The 25,615-nt window shown below is 42.2% G+C and overlaps 1 protein-coding gene across 1 annotated transcript in view; it reads left to right on the top strand.

The window, feature by feature from the left end:
• Window positions 1-25,615, top strand: part of DEAF1 (DEAF1 transcription factor) — a 149,580-nt gene that overhangs the window by 88,191 nt on the left and 35,774 nt on the right. Inside the window, exons 7-9 of the mRNA XM_030201297.1 lie at window positions 14,839-14,962; window positions 15,848-15,976; window positions 23,319-23,569. Coding sequence (XP_030057157.1) covers window positions 14,839-14,962; window positions 15,848-15,976; window positions 23,319-23,569 — 504 coding nt within the window. The remainder of the gene's footprint in view (window positions 1-14,838; window positions 14,963-15,847; window positions 15,977-23,318; window positions 23,570-25,615) is intronic.

Raw genomic sequence — 25,615 nt, 5'->3', positions numbered from 1 at the left:
GAAAAAAAGCGTCCAAGTGTTTGTCAGGGACGTCCTTTTTTTTTTTTTTTTTTGAGTGACGTGTATGAAGCTGTCTTTGGCATGCGCAGAGCAGCCAGCATAACGATTGGCTGCTCTGCACATGTTCAGCTGGCCGACTGGCTTCTCCTTCTTAGGAAGGAAATCGCGTGCAAATGAGCTAACATCGAGCAGCTCATTTGCATGCAATTTCCTTCATGCATGCCCGTTTGTTACCGATTCGCTAAGGGATTGGTAAGGGAACGGCTCTTTCCGTGGAGTTAGTGCATCTGGCTATGAGTACAAAGAACTTTATTTGAATTTTACCCACACCCTTTTCTTAATCTCGTTTCCCATCTAGTCCTAATTACGCTCTCACCTATCCACACTTATTTGTTTGTCCTTGAGATAATCTAAATCCCTGGTTACTTACTGCACATGTATTAATTTGCATCTTGAACTTATTCTAATTTGTGTTATATTGTGTACATTATTATGTTTTATTCACTTTGTTGTTTGTTTGTAAGCCACATTGAACTTGAGTCTTTTTCGGGCTAATGTGGGGTATAAATGTCATGAATGAATAAATAAATATTAAAAAGCACAGCAGACAGATGAGGGTCCCCTGCAGAATTGTCAGAATCTTTCAATACTCAGAAACGCGTTTAAAACAACATCATTCAGGCCAATAGATTTCAGTCGATTAATCATGGTGGAGTGATCTATAGTATCAAATGCTGATGATATATCTAGTGAGGCCAGAAAATAATGCCTACCTTTGTCAAAACCGGTTCTAACAATATCCAGAATAGAAATTAGCAGTATCTTTATCATGATTAGTTCTAAATCCAGATTGATTTGGATCCATTATATTGTGTTATTCAAGAAAATGTACAAGCTGATCCTATACCACTTTCTGTATTGTCTTAACCAAAAAAGGAAGAGATGATATAGATCTATATTTTCCCACACAGTTCTGTTCCAATGCCTTATCCTTAATCAGTGGCCACACCACTGCTTTCTTTAGAGAAAGAGGTAAAGAGCCTTCACGAAAGGATTTGTTTATGATGCTAGTAAAAATATCCAAAGTTAAAACTTTCATAGCCTTAAGAACAGTTGGCTAACAAACATCCAAGAACAGTGAGCGGTATTAACTCTGGATAAAATTTGTTTGACTTGCTGACTAGATGCCGATTCAAATTTAGACCAGTGATCTCATCTGGCAAAGGATAATCCATCTCAACAGGTAAAGTTTCAGACTGAAATTGAGAAACAGCCAATTTTCTTAAATTAAAAATACAGAAGACATTGTGGTTTGGAGATCAGCAATATGTTTCCTCAAAGGTGATTTGAAATGCGATGGGGATAATCTTAGATTCAAGGCTGACATCTGAGTTTCAGTTAAACGAATTGGTAAACAATTTTTTTTTCAACTTACATCGCCTGAGGGCAGTTAGATCTTTGTTGAGCCTTTCCAGTTTTAGGATGATAGCCCAGGCTGTCTTAGTACCACATCTGGATTACTGTAATTTATTATATTGTTCAATTGCTTTACAGTTACAGAAGAGATTACAATTATTACAAAATACATCTGCAAGATTAATCTTTAATTTAGGAAAATTTCTTGAAGCCACCCCACTTTTAAATAGACTACACTGTCTTAAATTGGAATCTCAAATTAATTTCAAAATTGCCTTCATGGTGTATATAAAATCTTTTGTGGTTTAACTTCAGAGTCCGTGGGATGGCTTCTTTTATTTACAATTAATAGAAATCACTTAAAAAGTTGTGAAAGATTAATATTGAACATAGTAACATAGTAAATGTTGGCAGATAAAGACCCGTACGGTCCATCCAGTCTGCCCAACAAGATAAACTCATTCTACATGGTATGTGTTACTTTATACTTGTACCCAAGTTTGATTTGTCCTTGCCTTTCTCAGGGCAGAGACCGTAGAAGTCTGCCCAGTACTGTTCTTTTACTAAGTTCTGAAGCTAACGTTGAAGCCCCTTAAAATTTACACTCCAGCCCAACCCTATCTATTCAGTCTTTTCCACTATGAAAAATGTGAGTCAAAATCAATTTGGAAACGCTCATTTGTATTTCAGGGTGCTAAGATATGGAATAATATTTCTATTGAAATTTACCAAATAACACCATATTTGTCCTTTTGTATTTATTAAAAAGTGTTTATTCCTGAATCAACAATCTTAAATTTATTAAGTGGTTGGAGTTTTTATGAATGTAAGAATGTAATTGGTAATTAAGTTCTTTCTATTTGGAAGTCTTTTTGAGATAGTGCAAAGTGGATTACAATCTGGTTAAAAACGGAATAAAAATTATACAATAGAAAACTAATATTAGAAACCTTTAAGGAAAACCCAAGGGCAAAGTCTTGAAAAGTCAAAGATATACCACTCTGGCAATTATTCCTAATTTCACACGTAAATCTTTTAACGAAAGCAAAAAGGTCTTTAGACCCAGAAGGGACAGACTCTATTACTTTATTATAATGTGCCTGCTTAGCCGACAGGGTGGTAGTTTGATAATTTTGGAGTTTCAAATTATATTGTTCTAATGTAACCATTGAGGGATATTTTCTCTCCACTCCCTTTCACATTTTCTCAAAGTGCATTTCAGTGCCTTATGCTCTTCTTTAAACTGGGATATTCTATGATACCGATAAAGGTATTTCTCCTTCAAAGGTGCAGTATCATCCAGACATTGTGTTAAAATTGCATTCCATATACTGACTGCAGAATCTACATTCAAAAGATTAAAATCAACTAATTTATCAATCATGGCACAGCTCATAGTGATTATGGCTCATAACAGGTTTAGAAACCCTATGTTGTAATCTTCCCTTTTGTAATTTTATGAATTTGATGATTTTCTTCCATGCATAAGCATGGGAAAGTACACTGTTGGAGTTGGCATAGTGGGAAGAAAACATTTTTGGAAAGCTCAGTCTCTAAGATATCAAGAGGAAGGCTTACAAGTATTATTTTCATAGCATTTTGGATATCCTACTTTCTTTTTCTTGCAGTTTTGTTTTGATTTATTTGTATTTGATACATTTAAACCTTTTCTCCGTTTCAGTAAGAGCTCCTTTTATTGGACTCTGGTTCTTGAAAGCTCATGCCTCAAGAAATTGGTTCATTTATAAAATGCTACCTGCTTCCTTTTCAGTTTTGTTACACAGACTAACACGGCTGCACCTTTTAAAGTTGTTATCCTCTAAGTCTGTGGCAGCTTGACCCCTAGTGGTAGTTCTGCAAGAGTACGGCTAGAAGTCAGACCATTTTGAACTTCGGCCACCAGTGGATCAGGAGCATCCGGTGATTGCTTCTGACTGCCCCTCCCCCCCCCCCCCACTACCCACCAGGGTCCTCAGAACAGGATTGCTGTAGCCTGCCGCTTGGGGGGGGGGGTGTGGTGGTGGTGGTGGTGGGGATTCTTCTCATAGATTATTGCTTATAGTACAGATTTATCTGTACTATTGTAGTTGCACACTGGAGTCAGTTCCATAACTGGGCATCTCCATTTAGGCATCACAAGAGCTCATAGTAGGAGCCTATTCTGTAAAAGAACCTAGGTACCTAGATTCTGTTACACAATACTAGTGTAATTCTGTATAAGTGCATCTAACATTTAGGCATCTGCACTTATACCAGCCATAGTACTGGTTCTCAAATGTAGTAGCTGAAAAAGTAAGGGAAAAAAGGTTAGCTTTCATAATTACAAGACATTGCAGAAAGAGGAAAATAGGCAAAAATATCTGGAAAGGCTAAGAGAAGCTGGAAAAACTGTCAGGAAAACAAAGATGCAAATAGAAGAATATATAGCCAATACAGTAAAATTGGGGGACAAGACATTTTTTAGATCCGTAAGCGATAGGAGGAAGTGCCAAAATGGGTGAAGGGAAGGAATATGTAGAAGCTGATAAGGATGAAGCTGAACTGCTTAACAGTTATTCTGTTCTGTGTTCATGGATAAAAGACTAGGGATAGGACCGCAGAAAACAAATGCTAATGGGAATGGATGTGTGGTAGACCAGGACCGATTCTCAGAAGACTGTGTTCGTGAAGAGCTAGTTAAACTAAAAATAGGCAAAGCGATGGGGCCTGATGGGATACATCTGAGAGTACTCAAGGAAATCAGAGAAGTTCTGGCAGTTCTATTGTCTGACCTTTTCAATGCTTCCTTAGAGTCTGGAGGAGGACGGATGTGGTCCCTCTGCACCAGAGCGGATGTAAGCAGGAGGTTGGAAATTACAGGCCTGTTAGTCTGACTCCAGTGGTGAGTAAACTAATTGAAACACTTCTAAAGCAGAGGATTGTGAGATTTCTAGAATCAAATGGACTGAAGGACCCGAGGCAGCATGGTTTCACTAGAGGCAGATCTTGTCAGACAGCTCTGATTGATTTCTTTGATTGGGTGACCAAACAGTTGGATATCGGAGGGGCGCTAGATATGGTGTACTTGGATTTTAGCAAAGCCTTTGACACGATTCCACATAGATGACTGATAAATAAACTGAGTGCCCTTGGTATTGGGCACTAAAGTGACTGACTGGATTAAAAACTGGTTAAGTGGAAAGAGACAGAGGGTAGTGGTAAATGGAGTTTGCTCCAAGGAAAAGGATGCTATCAGTGGTGTATTGCAGGGATCAGTCCTTGCACTGGCTCTTGTTAATGTCTTTGTGAGTGATATTGCTGAAGGACTGACTGGTAAGGTTTGTGCCTGTGTAATAGGGTAGACAACCCGGAGGGTGTGGATAGAATGAGGAGGGATCTAGCAAAGCTTGAAGAATGGTCCAGAAATTGGCAACTAAGATTTAATGCTAAAAAATGCAGAGTCATGCACTTGGGTTGCAAAATTCCAAGGGAATGGTGTAGCACAGAGGGTGAAGTACTTCTGTGTATGAAAGAAGAGCGGGCTTGGGGGTGATCATATCTGATGATCTTAAGGTGGCCAAACAGGTAGAAAAGGCAATGGTCAAAGCCAGAAGGATACTTGGTTGCATAGTGAGAGGAATGGCCAGCAGGAAAAAAGAGATGATAGTGCCCTTGTATAAATCTCTGGTGAGGCCTCATTTAGAATACTGTGTGAAATTCTGAAGACTGCACCTTCAAAAAGATATAAACAGGATGGAATCTGTCCAGAGGGTGGCTACAAAATTGGTCAGTGGTCATAAAATATATGAGGACAGACCCCTGTAAGAAAGGCGGGAGAGAGGGGATATGATAGAAACATTTAAATACCTTTGTGACATTAATGTATAGGAGATGAGCCAATTTCAAAGGAAAACTCTGGAATGAGAGAGCATAGGATGAAGTTAAGAGGTTATAGGTTTAGAAGTAATCTAAGGAAATACTTTTTTCACAGAAAGGGTTATGGACAGATGGAATAGCCTCCTGGTGGAGGTGGTAGAGACAAGGACAGTGCCTGAATTTTAAGAAAGTATGGGACAGGCTCATGGGATCTGTTAGGGAAAGGAGGAGATAGTGGTTGCTGAAGATGGGCAGACTAGGTGGGCCATTTGGCCCTTACCTGCTATCATGTTTCTATGTAAGTTAGATTGTCTCAGAGATGCCAAGGGTGAACCATCCCAAAGAGTGAGATTTACCTTGCCAAGGAGTGAGATTGAAGGCCAAAGAGTGAGATTTTTCAGACAATACAACCAGGGTATAAATCTATGGTTCTAGGTCAATTCCCACCTGGACAGTTCCCACCCACCAATTCTCATCTGGACAATTCCCACCTAGGACAATTACCACTGAACCAATTCCCACCATACCAGGGAGGACAATTCCCACCCATAACGCAAAAAAAGCCCACAAAACACACTGAAAGGCAATTAATCTCCTTCCCTTTCCCCTTCCAGCTCGTTTGGGGAGGGTGCTCCCCAACCCCTCCTTCCAATCATTACCTTTTACACATCCCTTTCCCCTTCCAGACATGCAGTTCGTGGGGGGGGGGGGGGGGGGGGGGGAGAGGGGGGCAATGCCCCCTCATCCCCCAAACTACACCTTCGCCAGCCTAAGCCCAGTAGGCACAGAAAAAAAAAGATTTTAAATGCTCCCAGATTTCAACCTAATTCATGTTTAATGCAGGAGATAAATGTCATAAATAAGTAAATAAATAAATAGATCAAAATGCTGAATGCTGAGCACTCTAGGTATCTCTATAATCAGCCCCTCAAAATGTTAACCAATTACTACTCTACATATGAAAAGTTATTCCATTATTGTACTTTCTCTGTGTACATCAGTATGCTGCACAAACAAAATGGGGATGACAGCTGAGCGGCATGCTGTCTCCTGTTCTCAATATAACCTCCTTGTTTCGTGTCAGCAATGCAAGTGATTCTCCATCAGCGTTAGTGAGAAAAAAAGTGATACAGTAATGAAATAAGAATGAAACAAAGGTAAAAAAAAAAAAAAGGATAGGGAGAATGGGAAATGTCCGGGGGAGGGGGGAAGTCCTGGGTGGGATTTGTCTGGGGGGGGGGGGGGAGAGATTGCACAGAGTGGGAATTGTCCCTGTGGTGGGTGGGAACTATACATTTTATTCACAGTACATGTATTTGCACTAAAGGCAAAAGGGACATTTCAAGGGAAAGCAGTTGGCAGGAAGGTGTGCTCAGATTTCTTTTTATTGGTTGGATCACTTGGTTTACTTCTCTAAGGCTTGCCTCTCATGAAAGCATTGATTAGGATCAGTGCACTGGAACTGAAGCTCTGAAGAGTGAGAAATAGGGCTCAAAGAGTGTGAGAGTGAGAAAGCTTTCAAATGAGTGTGACTTGGCACCTCTGGTCTCTAAATGCAGTAGGTATCTATATAACTTGTGGAGAGGCATAATCGAACGGGGCGCCCAAGTTTTCCTGAGGGCGTCCTTGCAGGATGGCCCCGCAAAGGGGCGGGGAAACCCATATTATCTAAACGAGATGGGCGGCCATCTTTCGTTTCGATAATACGGTCAGGGATGCCCAAATTTCCACATTTAGGTCGCCCTTGGAGATGGTTGTCCCTAGAGATGGTCGTCCCCGATTTTCGGTGATAATGGAACCCGAGGACACCCATCTCAGAAACGACCAAATCCAAGCCCGTTGGTCATGGGAGGAGCCAGCATTCGTAGTGCACTGGTCCCCCTCACATGCTTTCTTATTGTTGGTGCACTACGTAGCGGCAGACGGATCAATTATGTAACGGTCTTTTTCAAGACTTCCTCCTTTTTTAGATCCTGTCTGCATATCTTTCGATTGGTTTTTTCGAGTTTTGAGATTTTGTGATTATACCCATTGATGATCTCTAATCATTGTTTACCCCAGTGACCAGACTCCTGATGTAGGCCATCAGGCCGAAACATAACGTTATGTCGAGTCATTTTCTATGTATAGTTGTTTTATTATTATTTGTTTTAAATCATTAAACGTCATATATTTTAAGTTTACCTTGGTTTCAGTCTTTGGATAGCCTGGCTCGCACTCCCACCTTTTGTATTTTCATTCCCTAACTGTCCACCAGGAGCTGGAAGGCCAAGATGTGCAGTCCAACCTTATCATCTGCTGGAGGTAGAGAAATACTGACAAGCCCCAGGCTGTGTTGGTAATATCAATGGAACCATTTGGTTCTCTGCCTCTATCTGTTAGTGCAGGCATGTTGGCCATCAGTCTGGACTGCTCTAGCAGGCTGAAAAGGAAGCCACTTTATTGTGCCATTCTGTATAGAAATTTTTTCCCATCAGAAATTCACAGTGAATAACAAGATAAGTAATCCTCTCCAGATTTTTGCTTACAGAATCTGCACTGTGCACAGGCATGGACATCATAAGTATATTCAACACTTATGGGCCAGGACTTTCTGACACTGATCTCAATGTATGAGATCAGAAGCAAAAAGTGCTGGCCTGTAAGATTTTGTTTTGTTTTACAGATTTGCACAAAGTTCCATAAGAACACAGGCATGTGCTGTGGCAAACATACAAGACTGATGCCTCAAACATTACAGGAAATTAGGAAATCTTAGGGGGGGGGGGGGGGAGAACAGAACTCTTTAGAAGGAAACAACAAAAAGGAAAGGAAAAACAAATCCACAGTCTAACAGAACCACAACACTGAACAATCTCTACCAAAATCTTCAAACAGAGCTATAATAGGATTCAGCAGCCACATTTGGAGGTTCATTAATAGTTAGAGGCACTCTGCTCTACAGAAATTTCTCCAAATGAGAAAGATACCAACACACGTATATAATCCCACCACAAAATAGGGCAACCAGTGGCTAAAAGGGGAAAACAAAACACATCTATCCTGGCTATTTCCAGCTCCTTCCTGCAGCTGAAGAAGTATCAACACTTACTATTCTGTCTGGTCACCATCAGGTTGCAATATGATATTCCCTAACTGTCCTCTAGAGAGAATCCACTTGCGTGGAGAACTCAGTAGATCCCACGGGGCGTAAAATGAAAATACAAAAGGTGGGAGTGTGAGCCAGGCTATCCAAAGACTGAAACCAAGGTAAACTTAAAATATATGACGTTTAATGATTTAAAACAAATAATAATACAACAACTATACATAGAAAATGACTCGACATAACGTTATGTTTCGGCCTGATGGCCTACATCAGGAGTCTGGTCACTGGGGTAAACAATGATTAGAGATTATCAATGGGTATAATCACAAAATCTCAAAACTCGAAAAAAACAATCGAAAGATATGCAGACAGGATCTAAAAAAGGAGGAAGTCTTGAAAAAGACCGTTACATAATTGATCCATCTGCCGCTACGTACTTCACCAACGATAAGAATAGTAAGTGTTGATACTTCTTCAGCTGCAGGAAGGAGCTGGAAATAGCCAGGATAGATGTGTTTTGTTTTCCCCTTTTAGCCACTGGTTGCCCTATTTTGTGATTGCAGTATGTCAGATTTGAAAGGTACATCTTGCTAGAGTTAGTGCTAGACATGGCTGAGACCCAGGGCAGAAATTTGGGAGGGGAACTCAAAGCCCACTACCAGACTGCACATTATTCAGCTTCCATTAAGTTTGGGGCTCTCCCTGGTCAGGGGCCAAGGCAGTGGCGTACCAAGGGGGGGGGGCGGTCCGCCCCGGGTGCACGCCGCTGGGGGGGGGGGGTGCCACAGCATGCGCCTGTCTGCTCCCAGTTCGCTACGCTTGCTAAATTCTCTCGTTCGCTGCAGGTTGCTTCCTGTTCCGGGGCAGAGGGCGGGAGCTGCAGCGAATGAGAGAATTTACAAGCGTAGCGAACTGGGAGCAGTCAGGCGCGCACTGCAGCACCCCCCCCAGCGGCGTGCACCCGGGGGGGGTATCATTTTGCTGGGGTGGGCGCATCGGCGATCCGCCCCGGGTGCCGTCGAGGCTAGGAATGCCACTGGGCCAAGGGCAGTTGCCCTAGTCGCTCTCCTCTAACACCAGCCCTGGTATATGCCATCTTTATATTTTTCACAATACAGGAATAAATGCATCTCTTTCTATATCTCTGGTTTTGTACTACTTAAGTGTTTGAGGCTTGTTCAAATGGTGTCAGAGCTGATGGGGGTAGGATGGGGACAAACTTGAGTGCGCCAATTTATAGGTTTGCAAGGGGGGGGGGGTGCCAGAAACCCTTGCACTGGCCTTGAGTCCCTGACCACTTGATATCAGAATTTATAATGAATATTTTTATGGTTAAAACCACAATTAAGATCAAGTTGTAAAACTTTTATGGTCAGAGGAAAAATTGAGACTGAGAATTTCTGGCTCCAAGTTTTATCTAAACTTGAGAAAAATGAAACAGATCCACGTTATCTGATAACTGAAATTCTGTTGTTTTTAGTACTTTGAACTCTCTAGCACCCTTGGTTGTTAACTTTGTTTTAGGAGATTTTTTTTTTATCTCCTTTGTATTCCCCCCAGTTACACTCATTTAAACAGGAATATCAAAGGTTAGAGAGAAAATGGTGTAAATCAGGTAATATTTCAGAAAAGACTCAATGGAAACAAGAATAAATTTATATAATCAAAAGCTTAACATTGCTAGAAAAGTATACTATTCAAATTTAATCAGGAAATCACTGATCAAACTTTTAAAAGATTTGGCAGTTCCTACAGGATCACTGAATCAAATTGAACAACCCAGTGCTTCAGAACATACATCTAGTAGCGCTATAGAAATGATAAGTAGTAGTAAGTAGTAGAACGTGCATTATATTTCTGTTCGAACTTTTAAAAGAGTTGACAGTTCTTACAGGGTCACTGAATCAAATTGTACAACCCAGTGCTTCAGAACTTGCATTATATTTTTTTTTAGAGAACGTTATGTTAATATTAATACGACAATCGATTTTCCAGGAACAACAGTTCTCTTATCTGTTGTCTTTACCATGTTCCAAAGAAGGAGGGCTTCCTGTAGACAGATATTGGTTTTCTTTACATGCTGTTACAGAAATGAAAGTTAGATCCTTACTTTATAGATTATTTAAATCATCTTGTTCCTTAAATTACTGTCCAGGTTTTCTTTTGAGAAATCCTCCACAACAAATTTTTCAGTGGATTACTTTTTTTTTTTTTTTTTTTTGCAAACCGTATCATGAATACTGGGCACACCGCACGCCCAGCCATCAGCGAGTGATATTATTCTAACACTGTTCCCCAAATCTACAACATTAAATATGGCTGAAACCAGTAGTTACAGGACTATAGCCAGTATTCCAACATTTACTAATTAATTGAAGCCTTGGAGGGGCATTTTCGAAAGGGACGTCCAAGTTTTGATTTGGACGTCCCCGCCAAATGTCCCGATCCAGGGGCGGGGAAACCCATATTTTCGAAACAAGATGGACATCCATCTTTCATTTCGAAAATACCGTCAGGGACATCTAAATCCCTAGATTTGGTCATTCCTAGACATGGACGTTTCTGATTTTCGGTGATTTTCGAAACCAAGGATGTCCATCTCAGAAACGACCAAATGCAAGCCATTTGGTCGTGGGAGGAGCCAGCATTTGTAGTGCACTGGACTAGGACACCAACCGGGCACCCTAGGGGGCACTGCAGTGGACTTCATAAATTATTCCCAGGAACATAGCTCCCTTACCTTGTGTGCTGAGGCGCCCAACCCCCCCCCCCCAAAACCCACTACCCCCAACTGTACACCACTACCATAGCCCTTACGGGTGAAGGGAGGCACCTAGATGTGGGTACAGTGGGATTCTGGTGGGTTTTGGAGAGCTCACTGTTTCCTCCACAAATGTAACAGGTGTGGGGGGGATGGGGCTGGGTCCGCCTGTCTGAAGTGCACTGCACCCACTAAAACTGCTCCAGGGACCTGCATACTGCTGTCACGGACCTGAGTATGACATCTGAGGCTGGCACAAAATATTTTGAAAGATGCTTTTTGAGGGTGGGAGGGGGTTAGTGACCACTGGGGGAGTAACGGGAGGTCATCCCCGATTCTCTCCGGTGGTCATCTGGTCATTTCGGGCACCTTTTTATGCCTTAGTCGTAAGAAAAACAGGTCCAGGCGAAAATGTCCAAGTGCTCGTCAGGGACGTCGGCTTTTTTTTTGATTATGGGTCAAGGACATCCAAGTGTTAGGCATGCCCAAGTCCCGCCTTCGCTACGCCTCTGATACGCCCCCTTGAACTTTGGCCGTCCCTGTGATGGAGTGCAGTTGGGGACGTCCAAAATCGGCTTTCGATTTATACCGATTTGGACGTCACTGTGAGAAGGACGTCCATCTTCCGATTTGTGTCGAAAGATGGGCGTCCTTCTCTTTCGAAAATGAGCCTGATAGTGGGTCAACAGGTATCTGCATTTTCAGACAGATTTGAAGTTATGCATCCTTCTCAGTTTGGATTCAGAAGTGCACGTAGTATAGAGGTGCTATTATTAATTTTGGTTTCAGAAACAAAAAAATTTAGTAGTATTGGCAATCAAATTGTTTTACAGCTTGACATCTTGTCTGTATTTGGTGAAGTTGATCATAGACCAATGTTGAACAAGTTGAGTAAGATTGGGCTCAGAGGAGTTTGTTCTGGGTAGGTTTCGTAGATTTTTAGTCAATCAAAAGTATGCTGTTGGAAAGATTGCAAAGCTTTGCATGCTTGGCAGCCGACATGCGGGATCCCTCAGGGTCACTGCTATCACCTATTTTGTTTTATATTTTTATGCATTCCTTAGGTTCCATTCTTCTGTAAACATTCCTTTGCTGATGACATCTTTGTACTGATAACAGCAGCTGCAAACCTTGACTCTACCTTTTTAAAAATATTTAATTATATAAATAAAATCAAAGGGTGGGCTGTGTGCTCTATATGGGTAAAACCCCCATGCCTGTGCTGCGATTTGGTCCCCCTTTCCCTTCCTAGAGACCTATCTGGGGTGTGAGAATAGACAAGATGGCAAGACATTCATGCATGCACCCCTTTCCAGGTCTGTGTCTCTGCCCAATAACCCTCCCCTGAGTTCCTATTTTTTTCCTACCTGTATACTCCCATTACTCTAACTCTTATTGTCCCCCCCACCTTTTTTTTATCCAACGATGGGTCCTAACTCCTACCTGTTCATGAACCTCTCTCCAGTTTTTTCTTACTCTCTATCCTCTGCCCTAAGTGCCCAGGCTACCACTTGTTTGTGCCTGATCACCCCATACAGTCATGGTCAATACCTTTACATGTGGAAAATGTTTTAGAAAATTATCCCCATATCTATTTCTTATTTTCATGTGTAAATCCCAACTAATCTTTTGAAAATCTGTCCTAGTTTTAATAGTTGATGCATGCTGTCATTGATTGCTTTAAATTGGGTAATTTAATAACTGTATCCTGCTTTAAAAAGTTGTACCCTTTTCACTGTGCGCATGTCAACAAATTTTCAAGGTGTACTTCTGCTTTGAAAATTGCCTCAGGCCAATTATGAACATTAATTTATACCTGATTTTTGGCACAGGTAAATTTTCTGTGTTATTTGTACATATACTGGCATGTTTTCAGCAGTATCTGGTCGATTCATTGAAAATGATTTAACTGGCCAGAAATGGCTCCCGACCAGTTAAATTGCTTGTTTGGGACTATCTATTAATTTTCAGCAGCACTTAAGTGGTTATCACTGCTGAAAATTAGTGGTTAGCGCCTAACTGAAAGCCAGCTATTTTGGGGGCGTTCTAGGGCTGCAGTTGGCACTTGGCCAGTTAAGTGTTGATATTGAGCACCTAACCGGCCAGGGTAACCACATAAATGGGACCGCATAAAACACAGTCCTGGCTTTATACAGCAACCCCCATGGCAGCTTGAGTTCTGAATATCAACTTAAGCGTCCATGTGTTAGCTTTCGTTGTATAAATTGGATTTTCTGTGCCAAAGCCTGGACATGGCTTGGCACTGAATATGTGGAAATAATGCCAGCAGCGGTCAGCAAAATGCTCACCACTGCCAGCTGAATATTTACCCCTATGTTTGTAAATGCTAACTCTTTTTTGACCCTATACCCAAGAATACCTCCACTTAATCCAGATAAATGTACTCACATATCAGGCATCCAAATTTCTAAAAGTCTAATTCTGTACATATAGTAATGCTTTATGCCAAGAAATGCTTTTGAAAACTACCCTCTTTGGCCCTGATTTTATAATAGTTGCATATGTGAGAGGTCCAAAAAGGTGTCTGTTTTAATCCTGTTTTATAAAGGTAACATAATTGTCTATGAACCATAAAATGTAACTTGATTTCCATTATCTATTCCCATAGCACCAAATGCTGACACACATTTACACCTGCTCTGAGGCTCTGTGTGTATTATACACTTGTAGTTATGTATTTTGCAAAATGTATATTACTACTACTACTACTTATCATTTCTAAAGTGCTACTAGACATACGCAGTGCTGTACACTGGAACATGAAGAGACAGTCCCTGCTCGACAGAGCTTACAATCTAATTAGGACAGACAGACAGAACAAACAAGAGATAAGGGAATATTAAAGTGAGGATGATAAAATAAGGGTTCCGAACAAGTGAATAAGGGTTAGGAGTTAAAAGCAGCATCAAAAAGGTGGGCTTTTAGCTTAGATTTGAAGATGGCCAGAGATGGAGCTTGATGTACCGGCTCAGGAAGTCAATTCCAGGCATATGGTGCAGCAAGATAAAAGCAACAGAGTCTGGAGTTAGCAGTGGAGGAGAAGGGTGCAGATAAGAGAGATTTACCCAGTGAACGGAGTTCCTGGGGAGGATTGTAGGGAGAGATGAGAGTGGAGAGGTACTGAGGAGCTGCAGAGTGAATGCACTTATAGGTCAATAAGAGGAGTTTGAACTATATACGGAAACGGATAGGAAGCCAGTGAAGTGACTTGAGGAGAGGGCTAATATGAGCATAATGACACTGGCAGAATATTAGTCATGCAGCAGAATTTTGAATAGATTGAAGAGGAGAGAGATGGCTAAGTGGGAGACCTGTGAGAAGCAAGTTGCAATAGTCTAAGCGAGAGGTGATAAGAGTGTGGATGAGGGTTCTGGTAGTGTGCTCAGAAAGGAAAGGGCAAATTTTGCTGGTATTATGTCCCAGGGAGTGTCTGCATGCAGCACATGTATAAGCATGTGCCTTCTTGTCTGTGCATGTAGTTATAGTACCTGCACATATAAAACCATACAATTTTATTAAAGGCACAAAGGCATTAAATGGCTTACAAATGGAAAATCTTTTCTGAAAATATCCCCTTTATGTAATCTTCACAGTGTATAGATAAGGGGTGGTTTTTTTTAACTTATTGATGAAGTTTTGAAACACTGTTCTGTTACTGTGAATGAGGTATCACTGTTGTAACATCTCTTTCCTTCAGAGTGGCCCGGTACGCCTGTTTGTACCTTATAAAAGGCGAAAGAAGGAAAATGAAATACCTGCAACTCCAATGAAGAAGGAGTCCCCCAAAAATATCACTTTACTCCCTGCATCAGCTGCTACATGTAAGTTCTTAACCATGTATAAATCACAGCTTCCAAACATGCATCCTGGCTGTAAAGTATAACAGTGCTATACCTTTGAACAGAGTGGGGTATGTTCCCTTGAAGTATTAAATCATCAGACATAAATACACTTTTGTATACAAATATATGGTAGGTGTGAGACTAGTGGGGATTTCATCAGTGGCGTACCAAGGGTAGGGCGGTGGTGGGGGACTGCCTCGGGTGCACGCTGCAGGGGCGTGCAGGAAGAAGCCGCGTGGCTGTCAGCTCCGCCGGTTCCTGCTCCCTCTGATGTTACTTCCTGTTCCGGGGCAGAGAGAGCAGAGAATCGGCGGCACTGATAGCCGCGTGGCTGCTCCCAGCACCCCAGGAGGTAAGAGTAATGCACCCTAGGGGAGGGGGGGTTGTATAGAGGTGATGCGCCTGGTTGGGATGATGCTGCACCCGGTGGAGGGGGGACGACGCTGCATCCGGGGGTGGGGGGGTGGGAGGGGATGCGCAGTGGCAATCCGTCCCTGGTGGCAGCCAACCAAGGAACACCACTGGATTTCATCATTACATCCTGGTTTTTGGCTGCCATATCTTTTCCCAGAATGCATCTTGCAGAGTGTTTAGCACAACCCTTTCTTATACATAGCAGCCTGCTCTCCTAAACAGACAAGACAGTTGGTCCACTGGCTAGCATGCCCTTCTTGCAAGCAGGGTGATTTGAGTTCTCTTCCAATCTCAGCTCACTGTAGCTTGTGGTGGTTGGAGTGGGGAGTACAGCTGAAGTAACTCACATACTTTAAGGGGATGAGACGATGAAGGTTGCTGCTGTGATGGTAACCATGAATTAGATCATTATGTTGTCTAGTTGCATTTGTAATTCGTATTTCTTTGCAGTCACAGTGACTCCATCAGGACAGATTACTACTTCTGATGCTCTGACATTTGACCGTGCATCCACTGCAGAGGCCACTGCTATTATCTCTGAGAGCCCTGCTCAAACTGATGTTTTCACAGGAGCCACTGGTAAGCCCTCTGAAAAAGGCTTTGGACCCTTTTGTATGAAAGCACCTATCAGCTGAAAGGAAGCCTTTGAATTACTGGAGCCAGTATAATATGTGCATAATACAAACAAACTGAAGTAGGTTTCTGTTAGTTTTAGACAATGCAGTCAGCCTAGCTGAGGAAATTTAAATTATGTAGTAGCACCAGTGTTAAATGTTCTCCTGGTGATCTAAAAGATGGGGGAGAACCCAGGTATTTTTCAGTCTGTTGGAGTTATGGTATAAGATTAACGCAACATTCTTTAGCCCTTCATATAGGATGAACTGCCACATAAGTAAAGGGAAGAACTTTATATAGACTTATTTTCACTGTGAATTTGTATCCTTTATTGACCCACCAGACCAGTCAACACACTTGGATTTTTGCCATCCTACCAGCAGGTGGAGATTGAGAAACTAAATGAGTTGTGATGTCATAGCTTAAGAACCTAGGACCCGATGATCAGAAGTAAATGTGGGCGCTAGCGCCGGACTAGCTCCTGCATTAATCCAGCGCCCATGATCAGAAGGGTAGCTCCCTGGTATTCCGCACGTATGATCAGAGCACTGCGCTTGGATCTTGAATAGCGCCTTAACCCTACGCCAGCTCGGAGCTGGCATTAGGTTTAAGGCTCTTCCTCCCCCATCCATGCAAGGCAGCCCGGGCTATCATTGTCAGCCCATGCTGCCATCTTCAGTCTTGGGGGTCCAGTGGACCCTTGGGCCCCCACCTAATGACTGAGACCCTGGTGGCCTAGTGCCCCTCCAAGCCCCCTGACCCCTCCTGACATAAGGGCACAGGGGGGCTGGAGGGGCAATGGACCTCTAGGCCCCCTAACCCCCACCCAACACAAAGCATAATCCCCTGGTGGCCCAGTGGGCTACATACCCCCACCCCCACCTGCCCTGGTGGTCTAGTGACCCCTCACCCCCCATATCTTGTAGTAAGTAGTGATGAGGAGGGAGTAGCACTCCTTCCAGCACTGCCTCCAAAATGGTGGTACCCTGTCCAGTGAATCCTGGGATGTGCTGAGCGGGGCTTCCTTATATAGTATGGAAGCCCTGCCCAGCACAGTAAACAAGGCCCTTCATGCTTAATAAAAGCTTGATATAACACATTTTCCAGTGTGTGGGTTAAAATGGTGTACAATACTAAAACGTAAAAATAAAAAAGAGGAACTCCAATAAAATAGGAAAAATTAGTAAGCTTCAAAAAGAAACTTCAAAGAAACTTAAAACAAAAATATAGCATTAGTAAAAAGTAAAGCTATAACATAATTTAATTGGTAAGTATCAAATGCTACAGAGAACATTTATATTAATCACCAAAAGGGAAAATAACATAGCAATAAGTGAGGGCCCCTTTTACAAAGCGGCAGTAAGCCCAATGCTGACTTACCGCTCGCTAAAAAGGAAGTACCGTCGGGCTACCGCAGCAGCCCAACAGAACTTCCCAACCCCAGCGTACTGGTGTGTACAGTGCTTTACTTGCCACATGGCCATTTCCGGTAGAAAAGAAAGACATACCTTTTACCTGGCTGCGATAAAAGGGGGGCCTCGACACGTGTAAAGAGCACATGCTAACGCCAGCGCATTCCCCCTTTTGCCACAGGTTGGTAAAAGGGGCCCTTAATATGAACTTACAAACATACAAATTACATTTGAAAAATACATATATTTATTACACAGCTCCCCAAAAGATGGGTAAGGCAGAGATAACATAGCATTGTGCTTATTTTCCATTTTTCTAGGGGGTCCTTTTATTAAGCCACGGTAAAGTGGCCCGCGGCACTGTGGGTGTGTTTTTATGCTGTGACTGGGAAAAAAGACTTTTTTTAATGGAGGCAGTAAATGGCCATGCGCTAAAATTAAAAGTGCCTGAGCCCTTACTGCTATCCATTAACCTCAAGCACTACATGCGTGGTACTCGTGCAGCACGTGCCAGCGTAGCTGTGCTGCTGATTACCACCGGGAACGCCCCCCGCTGTAGAAAATAGAAAAATATTTCTACTGTGTGAAACAGTGTGTGCCAACTTAGAAATTACTGCTGGGTGGGCGCGCTAACCGGACAGTAGTATCGATTTGGCCGCTTTGTAGAAGGGCCCCTAGAATTGCAAAAAGCTCCTGATCCAATTAAAAAAAAAAACAAAATAAGAAACAAGATTTTTAAAAACACAGCTCCAGCTTCAAGGAAATCCTAGAGCTTGATTTTGCACACATCCTGAGAACCTTTGAAGTTAAAACAATTAAAGAGTAATTGAAAAAGAAAATATGTTAATATGGTGTGCACTACCAAAAAAAAATGTAGTCTTCATTTGAATGATTTGGGGGGGGGGGGGTGTTTTCTCATGCATTTATGTTTTTTTGTGCAGATTGTATGCTAGCAAGATTTTTTTTACTCGCAAATTGACTGTATACTTGTTAAAATATTCACGACCTAATCAACTTTCCAAAATCACTAAAGACTTTCCTTTTTAACAAGACTTACCATAATAATCAATAATAGGAATTCCAATGCATCATTACTTACTTGATAGTCTGACTGTTTCTGATTTACTGAATTGTTCATATCCATTATGCTACACTTGTTTTTTGTATGCAACCAATTGTTTATCTACTCTTGAATGGCGCTTGCCATGATGTATTATTGTAAGCCACACTGAGTCTGCAAATAGGTGGGAAAATGTGGGATACAAATGCAACAAATAAATAAATAAATAAATAAATTCATAGGCATACATGTGGACAAAAATTTTGAGGTGCCCAAATGAACTGCATATGTGCCTGCAAATATACGTGGAGGGGCATAATCGAACGCGAACGCCCATCTCCATGGGCGTCTATCTCCGAGAACAGGTACGTGAAGGGGCGGGAAAAACCGTATTTTCGAAAAAAATGGTCGTCCATCTTTTTTCTGATAATATGGTTTGTGCCAGCCAAATGCATCGGATTTGTGCAGATTTGAGCTGGGCGGTTTCGTTTTTCAGCGATAATGGAAACTGAAGGCGCCCAGCTCAAAAACAAACAAATCCAAGGCATTGGGTCGTGGGAGGGGCCAGAATTCATAGTGCACTGGCCCCCCTCACATGCCAGGACACCAACCGGGCACCCTAGGGGGCACTTGTAACAATTAAAAAAAAAAGGTTAACTACCTCTGAAGTCCATAGCTCCCTTCCCTTGGGTGCTGAGCCCCCCAAATCCCCCTCAAAACCCACTCCCCACAACTCTACACCATTACCATAGCACTTAGGGATGAAGGGGGCACCTACATGTGGGTACAGTGGGTTTTGGTGGCGGTTTGGAGGGCTCCCATTTAACGTCACAAGTGTAACAGGTAGGGGGGGGGGGATGGGCCTGGGTCCACCTGCCTGAAGTCCACTGCACCTAGTAACAACTGCTCCAGAGACCTGCATACTGCTGTGATGGAGCTGGGTATGACATTTGAAGCTGGCATACAGGCTGGAAAAAAAAAGTTTTTAAAGTTGTTTTTTTTGGGTGGGAGGGTGTTAGTGACCACTGGGGGAGTCAGGGGTGGTCATCCCTGATTCCCTCCGGTGGTCATCTGGTCATTTAGGGCACTTTTTTGGGACTTGTTCGTGAAAAAAAAGGGTCCAAAAAAAGTGACCCAAATTCACGCTAAAAACACCTTTTTTCGATTATCGGCCGAAGATGCCCATCTCTCCTCGGCCGATAACCACGCCCCAGTCCTGCCTTCACCACGCCTCCGATACACCCCTGTCAACTTTGGTCGTTTCCGCGACAGATTGCAGTTGAAGATGCCCAAAATCGGCTTTCGATTATACTGATTTGGGCGCCCACGGGAGAAAGACACCCATCTCCCGATTTGGGTCGAAATATGGGCGTCTTTCTCTTTTGAAAATAAGCTGGATAGTAACATAGTAGATGACGGCAGAAAAAGACCTGCACGGTCCATCCAGTCTGCCCAACAAGATAATTTCACATGTGCTACTGTTGCAGGAATTGATGCATGAATTACCCCTATTGTTAGCAGAATCTGTGGTACTTCAGGAGTCAAACAGCACACACCAGAATGAGGGAGAAATCTTCTTTATTTGCCAGCAAACAAAGTAGGACATCAGTTCTAGCTCTCTTCTTCCCTTTCTCAGCTCTCTGGATGTTATGGCTTCTGTCTCAGCTTCTTCTCTTCTTCTGCTGTCTGTCTTCCTTCAGCTCTCCTTCTTCTGTCTGTTCCTTCTGACGTAAGCTGCTTCTGCTCCCACTTATATACCGTTCTATCTCCCTCCTAGCCCCCCTTACTCTCCAGATGGTAAAGAATAGATTGATCACCCTGCCTTGAACTAATTATTACCATACATATATTCCAAATATCAGTTACATAGGTTTAATATTTCTCAAACTGACCTATGACCTGGGGCCCCTCACATTAGACAATATGGCACCAGTCTCTTGCATTTTCATTATGATTAATTTCTCAGCTATAGCTTAAACTGGGTTCATTTAGGGGCTAAGGGACATTCTCATATTCCTAGTCAACTTCATACTAACTGCTAACTGAACTCTGGCATTCATTAAGGGGTCAATGGCCAGTCTTACTTAATAGCATACAGCTATAGTTTGTTATTTCTTTCAGAAAGCCCAGTCCTACATTTACCTATAATTAATCAAGGAGAAGAGAGTTGACTTCTCTTTCACCTAGCCAGGACTGCAGCTAACTCAAACCATATGCTGACCTTTTCAACTACAGTCTTACTTAGAAAGTCAGACAAAGAGTTGGACAGACATTAGATTTAAAAAGGTATTCTACATATTAACTACACAGAATAAACATATTCTAAAATAAGCAGAATCAGTATTCCTTATAAGACATATTCTAAATATCAAGAACTTCTAAAATCTAACTATTTTCTTCTAAACAGTATTTCAGCCTAATCTTAAAACAAACTGCCTGCTTGCCTCGTTCATAATAGTATACAGATGTATGTGGTAAGGTAATATCTTTGAACTAGCCTTAACCCTCCATCACTCACAAAGGGTGAAAGAAGTTTCTCTCTCTGACCTTTTAACCCAGCAAAGCTAGATTTCTAAATAATCTGAACCATCTGGCATTCCTTCACTTTACTTGCAAGGTGAAAAGTTGAAATAGTATTTGACCACCTTTAAACAGAATTAACACTTAATATAATTTCTTATATATGTATAATTATGCCCATGCTGTCTCACTACTTTTTGTGTATACCTTACCTTGATTTGTATCTGCCATTATCAGGGCACAGACCGTATAAGTCTGCCCAGCACTAGCCCCGCCTCCCAACCACCAGCCCCTCCTCCCACCACCGGCTCAAGAAATACAAAGCTCCTTGAAGAAACTGCTGAACCTGAATATTACAATATTTTTTACTTTATTTTACTAGTAATATTATAGTAACTGTGGGGTCCTTTTACAAAGGCGCACTAGCGTTTTTAGCATGTGCTAAAAATAAGCTTTCACTAAACGCTAGAGATACCCATATAGTTCTATGGGTGTCTCTGGCGTTTAGCGCACACTAATCATTAGTGCTCGCTAAAAAAGCTACCATGCCTATGTAAAAGTCCCCCTGTGTTTGTGACTTAGGAGTATGTGAGGGAGTTTATAGAACACTGCCCCTCACCCTTAGGAAAAATCCTTCCAATAGCCTGGGCCAGGAGGGAGTGAGCTGGGAGGGGCAGATCCTTTACCTGGGAGTATAAAAGACAGGGCCAGGCTGTGGTTAAGGAGGCCCAGGGAAAGAAAAACAGAAGCACCAGTCTATGCTCTGAATACGTCTAGCTGCTGTGACCTGGCTGAGGTAAGCCAACCTTGTGCTTTTGTTAAGACTCGCAAGCTTTGCTGAGGTCTGGCTGGAGCCAGACCTGGACTTCTGAGGGAAAACAAGAACTATAGGCTGTGTTTGGGGCATGTCAACCCCGGCAATCACAAATTGTGTTAGGCCTGCCATTAGAGGCCTGCTTATTAACTGTGGGCCTCTTTTACAAAGCCGCACTACTGATTCTCAGTGCGGCAAATAAGAGGAAGCTCATTCAGTTCCTAAGGGCTTCCTCTCATTTGTCATGTGGGAATCACTAGCGTGGCTTTGTGAAAGAAGCCCTGTGTTTCCTAAACTTCAGAGGTTTACCCACACTATGTCTCATGCCGTGTGAAGGAACAGGCCCGGGGAGTTCTTTAAATACTTATTTTGTGTTTGTGCCTTTTGTCTGGCTGCGGTATTTCTCCGGCACACTCCCAACCCTTTCTTGGGGTCTCACAGAGTATTAAATAGAGACACCAGACAAGAAGTGAAGGCTTCAAGTCATAAATCTAAATGATTGAAAATAAAGAACATTTGCATGCATATGAATGCATTTATGTTGTGTATATGTGTGGATAAGTGTTCAAAGGGTGTTAATGTGCTGGCTGTACAATATTGGGCTGTTAAATCTCTGAATGGCCCGATATTGTCTGCATATTGCTGAATTAGGGGAGGAGCAAGGACAGAGAAAAAAATTATCCAGATAATAGCGATGTTCAACTGCTATTCAGATAAGTATAAATGTCCATTCCTATATTGTAGACATAATTTCTGTCACTTATGCTAGTATTTTATGAAGACAAATAGGTTTGTACTTGACTGTATAAAATGGACTTAAAATAGGCATCCAAAAATGGGCTTACACTAGGTGCCCCGTTATAAAATTACCTTCTACCATATATTTCATGCTGCTACCTATACGGATAACAGCACTGAACATATGGATTACGTTAAGTACTGGCTCAAAATTCAGCCCATAATGTTTAATATGGGTATGGGGAGTCAATAATAAAGTGGATATTTACTGTTTTGATGTTATACTTAAACTCACCTTATTAATTGACACTGTCTTTTTTCTGTGTGTGTGTGTGTGTATTTGTACGTTTATATATACGCACCTATACAAGACAGCTTAAACAACTGAAAATATACAAAAAGGTTTAAATTCCCTGACCCAGAATGAAATAGTACCTTTGATACATTTTGCATAGTGGTATTTTCTTGTGTGGTATGTTCTGCATGCACATGATGGTTATGAGATATGAATTTGTAGAACTGTAATAATAATTTGACACCTCAATGGTAGCCTTTCTGCTCAGAAGCTTCAGACTTAAACTTAATCAGTCATCCTTTAATCTACTGATTTTGAATCATTTTACTTAGAGAGCAGGCGATTGCTGTATTTATTAGAAGCAACCATTTTATTAATAGAGATATTAGTTATACTGCTACTGTCACAATCTGTAATGATGATGTTTAACTTGGCTGGATCTCTAATTTCTGTTGTTATTATTTCAGTTTTGACATCACTTCCTGCCCTCGCTGTGGCACCTAGTACACCTACAAAGGTAGTATCCCCCACAGCTGTGAGTGGGCTGGAAGTCGCTGAGCAACGAAGTTGGCTTTACCTCGAGGAAATGGTAAACTCCTTAATTAACACAGCCCAACAGCTCAAGACCCTAATTGATCAAGCCAAGCAAGCCAGTTTATCATACCGTGAGGCTGCTGTGACTCAAGCGAAGATCCAAGCTGATGTCGAGAGGAAAGAGGTATCCACAGATTACCATGCCAATGATTCAGGACGGAATAAATCTCATAAAGCTGATATTCAAAGTGATTTAAGTGGGTAGGAGAGGCTCTTGCCCACTTAAATCGCTTGTCACCACCTACCCCACAATATTCAGTAGTACTAAAGTGGGCAGAGCCACTGAGTATTGCCTCTGACCGTCACCTCCCGCCCCCCCCCCCCCCCCCCCAAAATGTTATGTGGGCCCTGGCCAAATATTCAGTGCCGGGACCCGCATAGCTAGGCCAGCCAAATTTAGGACAGCATGAGCTGCGAAACCTGGCTGTACAAGTCATCTGTCATCCCTCTTCAAGTGACTTGGATTCCAGTGTGGGTTGGAGTCTAGAAGAAGCAGGGAGAGGAAAGAGGGAGAGCTATATACTCTGAAAGACACCGACATACCAGGCTGCCATTTAGGCACCCAGAAGTTGTACTTTCCTCCAGAATCCTTTAGTGTTGTGGGAATTATAGTTTCTATCTCCATTTCTGTCCTTTCCCTCTTTTCTGGAGGATTCTTTTCCCCCATCATCCATGTTATCACAATAGTTCAGCATGGCTTTAACCTATCTGATAAAAGACCCCTTTAAGCCTAGAAACTTTGACATCTTATTTATTTATTTGTTACATTTGGGGGTTTCGACCAATGATTAGAAATTGTATATATATGACCGAGATGGTTGGACTGCTCTAGGCTTGCAGCAGCAGGTCATGAGGTCTTTCCCCCTGTTCTCTTCTTTTTATTTTGTGATTTGAGGTGTACTTGACACATTCATAATTTCAACCCTCTATTTTTTGGTTTACCATTGAGGTGATTTTGGAGCGGAGTTTCCCACTAGTTTTCTTTTTTGCATACTTTGTTACATTTGTATCCCACATTTTCCCACCTATTTGCAGGCTCAATGTGGCTTACATAGTGCCGTAAAGGCGTTTGCCAATTCCGGTATGACAAATACAGTAATGTTGTGGTAGAATAAGGTTCGTGTGTACAGACACATTAGGGAATCATAGAGAGGAAGAGAATCGAAGAAAGGAAGAGTTATTATATGTCCATTACGAGCTTTGGTTTCGTTGTGTTGCAGGGTACAGGCATTTAAGTTGGGTCGGTAGGATATACCTTTTTGAACAGGTTAGTTTTTAATGATTTCCGGAAGTTTAGATGACCATAAGTTGTTTTCACTGCTTTTGGTAATGCGTTCCATAGTTGTGTACTTATGTAGGAAAAGCTGGATGCGTATTTGAGTCCTTTGCAGCTTGGGTAGTGGAGATTTAGGTATGTTCGTGTTGATCCTGTTGTGTTTCTGGTTGGTAGGTCTATGAGGTCTGTCATGTATCCTGGGGCTTCATCGTAGATAATTTTATGAACCAGGGTGCAGATTTTGAAAGCAATACGTTCTTTGATTGGGAGCCAGTGCAGTTTTTCTCGGAGGGGTTTGGCGTTCTCGAATCGCGTTTTTCTAAATATAAGCCTGGCTGCCGTGTTTTGAGCAGTGTATAGAAAACTACATGCAGGTCACCATATGTATCTCAGATTTGTAATAGGGAAATACCATTGCCAGTACTGTTCCAGAGCTGCCAAGGGGCTGGATCGCTGAGAGGGAGAGTTTAGTCACACCCCAGCTCCACCCAATCATACCTCCTGCCATGCCTAGCCATGCCCCCATTATCTCCCTACTCTACCTCTTGGCTCCACCCCTGGCAGACCTTGGTCGGCATGAAGAAGCTGCTTCCCCCTTGGGCAGCATGAAATGGAGACTGGTCCTGTTGCAGCAGGAGATGACGTCTTGCAGCTGATGGAGGAGGAGGCTGCTCAGCAGAAGATGACCGACCAAAGCAAAAGTCTCCCACGGAATGTGGGAGACTTGGCAGGTCTGCTGTTCTAAATCATGGCACAGGGTTAGATCAGATGGTTTTTTGTTTTTTTTTTGTGAATTGCTTTGATTTAAGCAGTATAACATTTTGGAATATAAATAAATAAATAGTTTTAACCCAATTAACAAAAGCTCTCTTTGAGCTGTTGTACTCCTGTGAA

The sequence above is a fragment of the Microcaecilia unicolor genome, chromosome 4 (assembly GCF_901765095.1).
Source record: "Microcaecilia unicolor chromosome 4, aMicUni1.1, whole genome shotgun sequence".
In the NCBI taxonomy this organism is placed as follows: domain Eukaryota; kingdom Metazoa; phylum Chordata; class Amphibia; order Gymnophiona; family Siphonopidae; genus Microcaecilia; species Microcaecilia unicolor.
The sequence above is the reverse complement of the archived record's forward strand: the minus strand, read 5'-3'. Positions and strand labels throughout refer to the sequence as shown.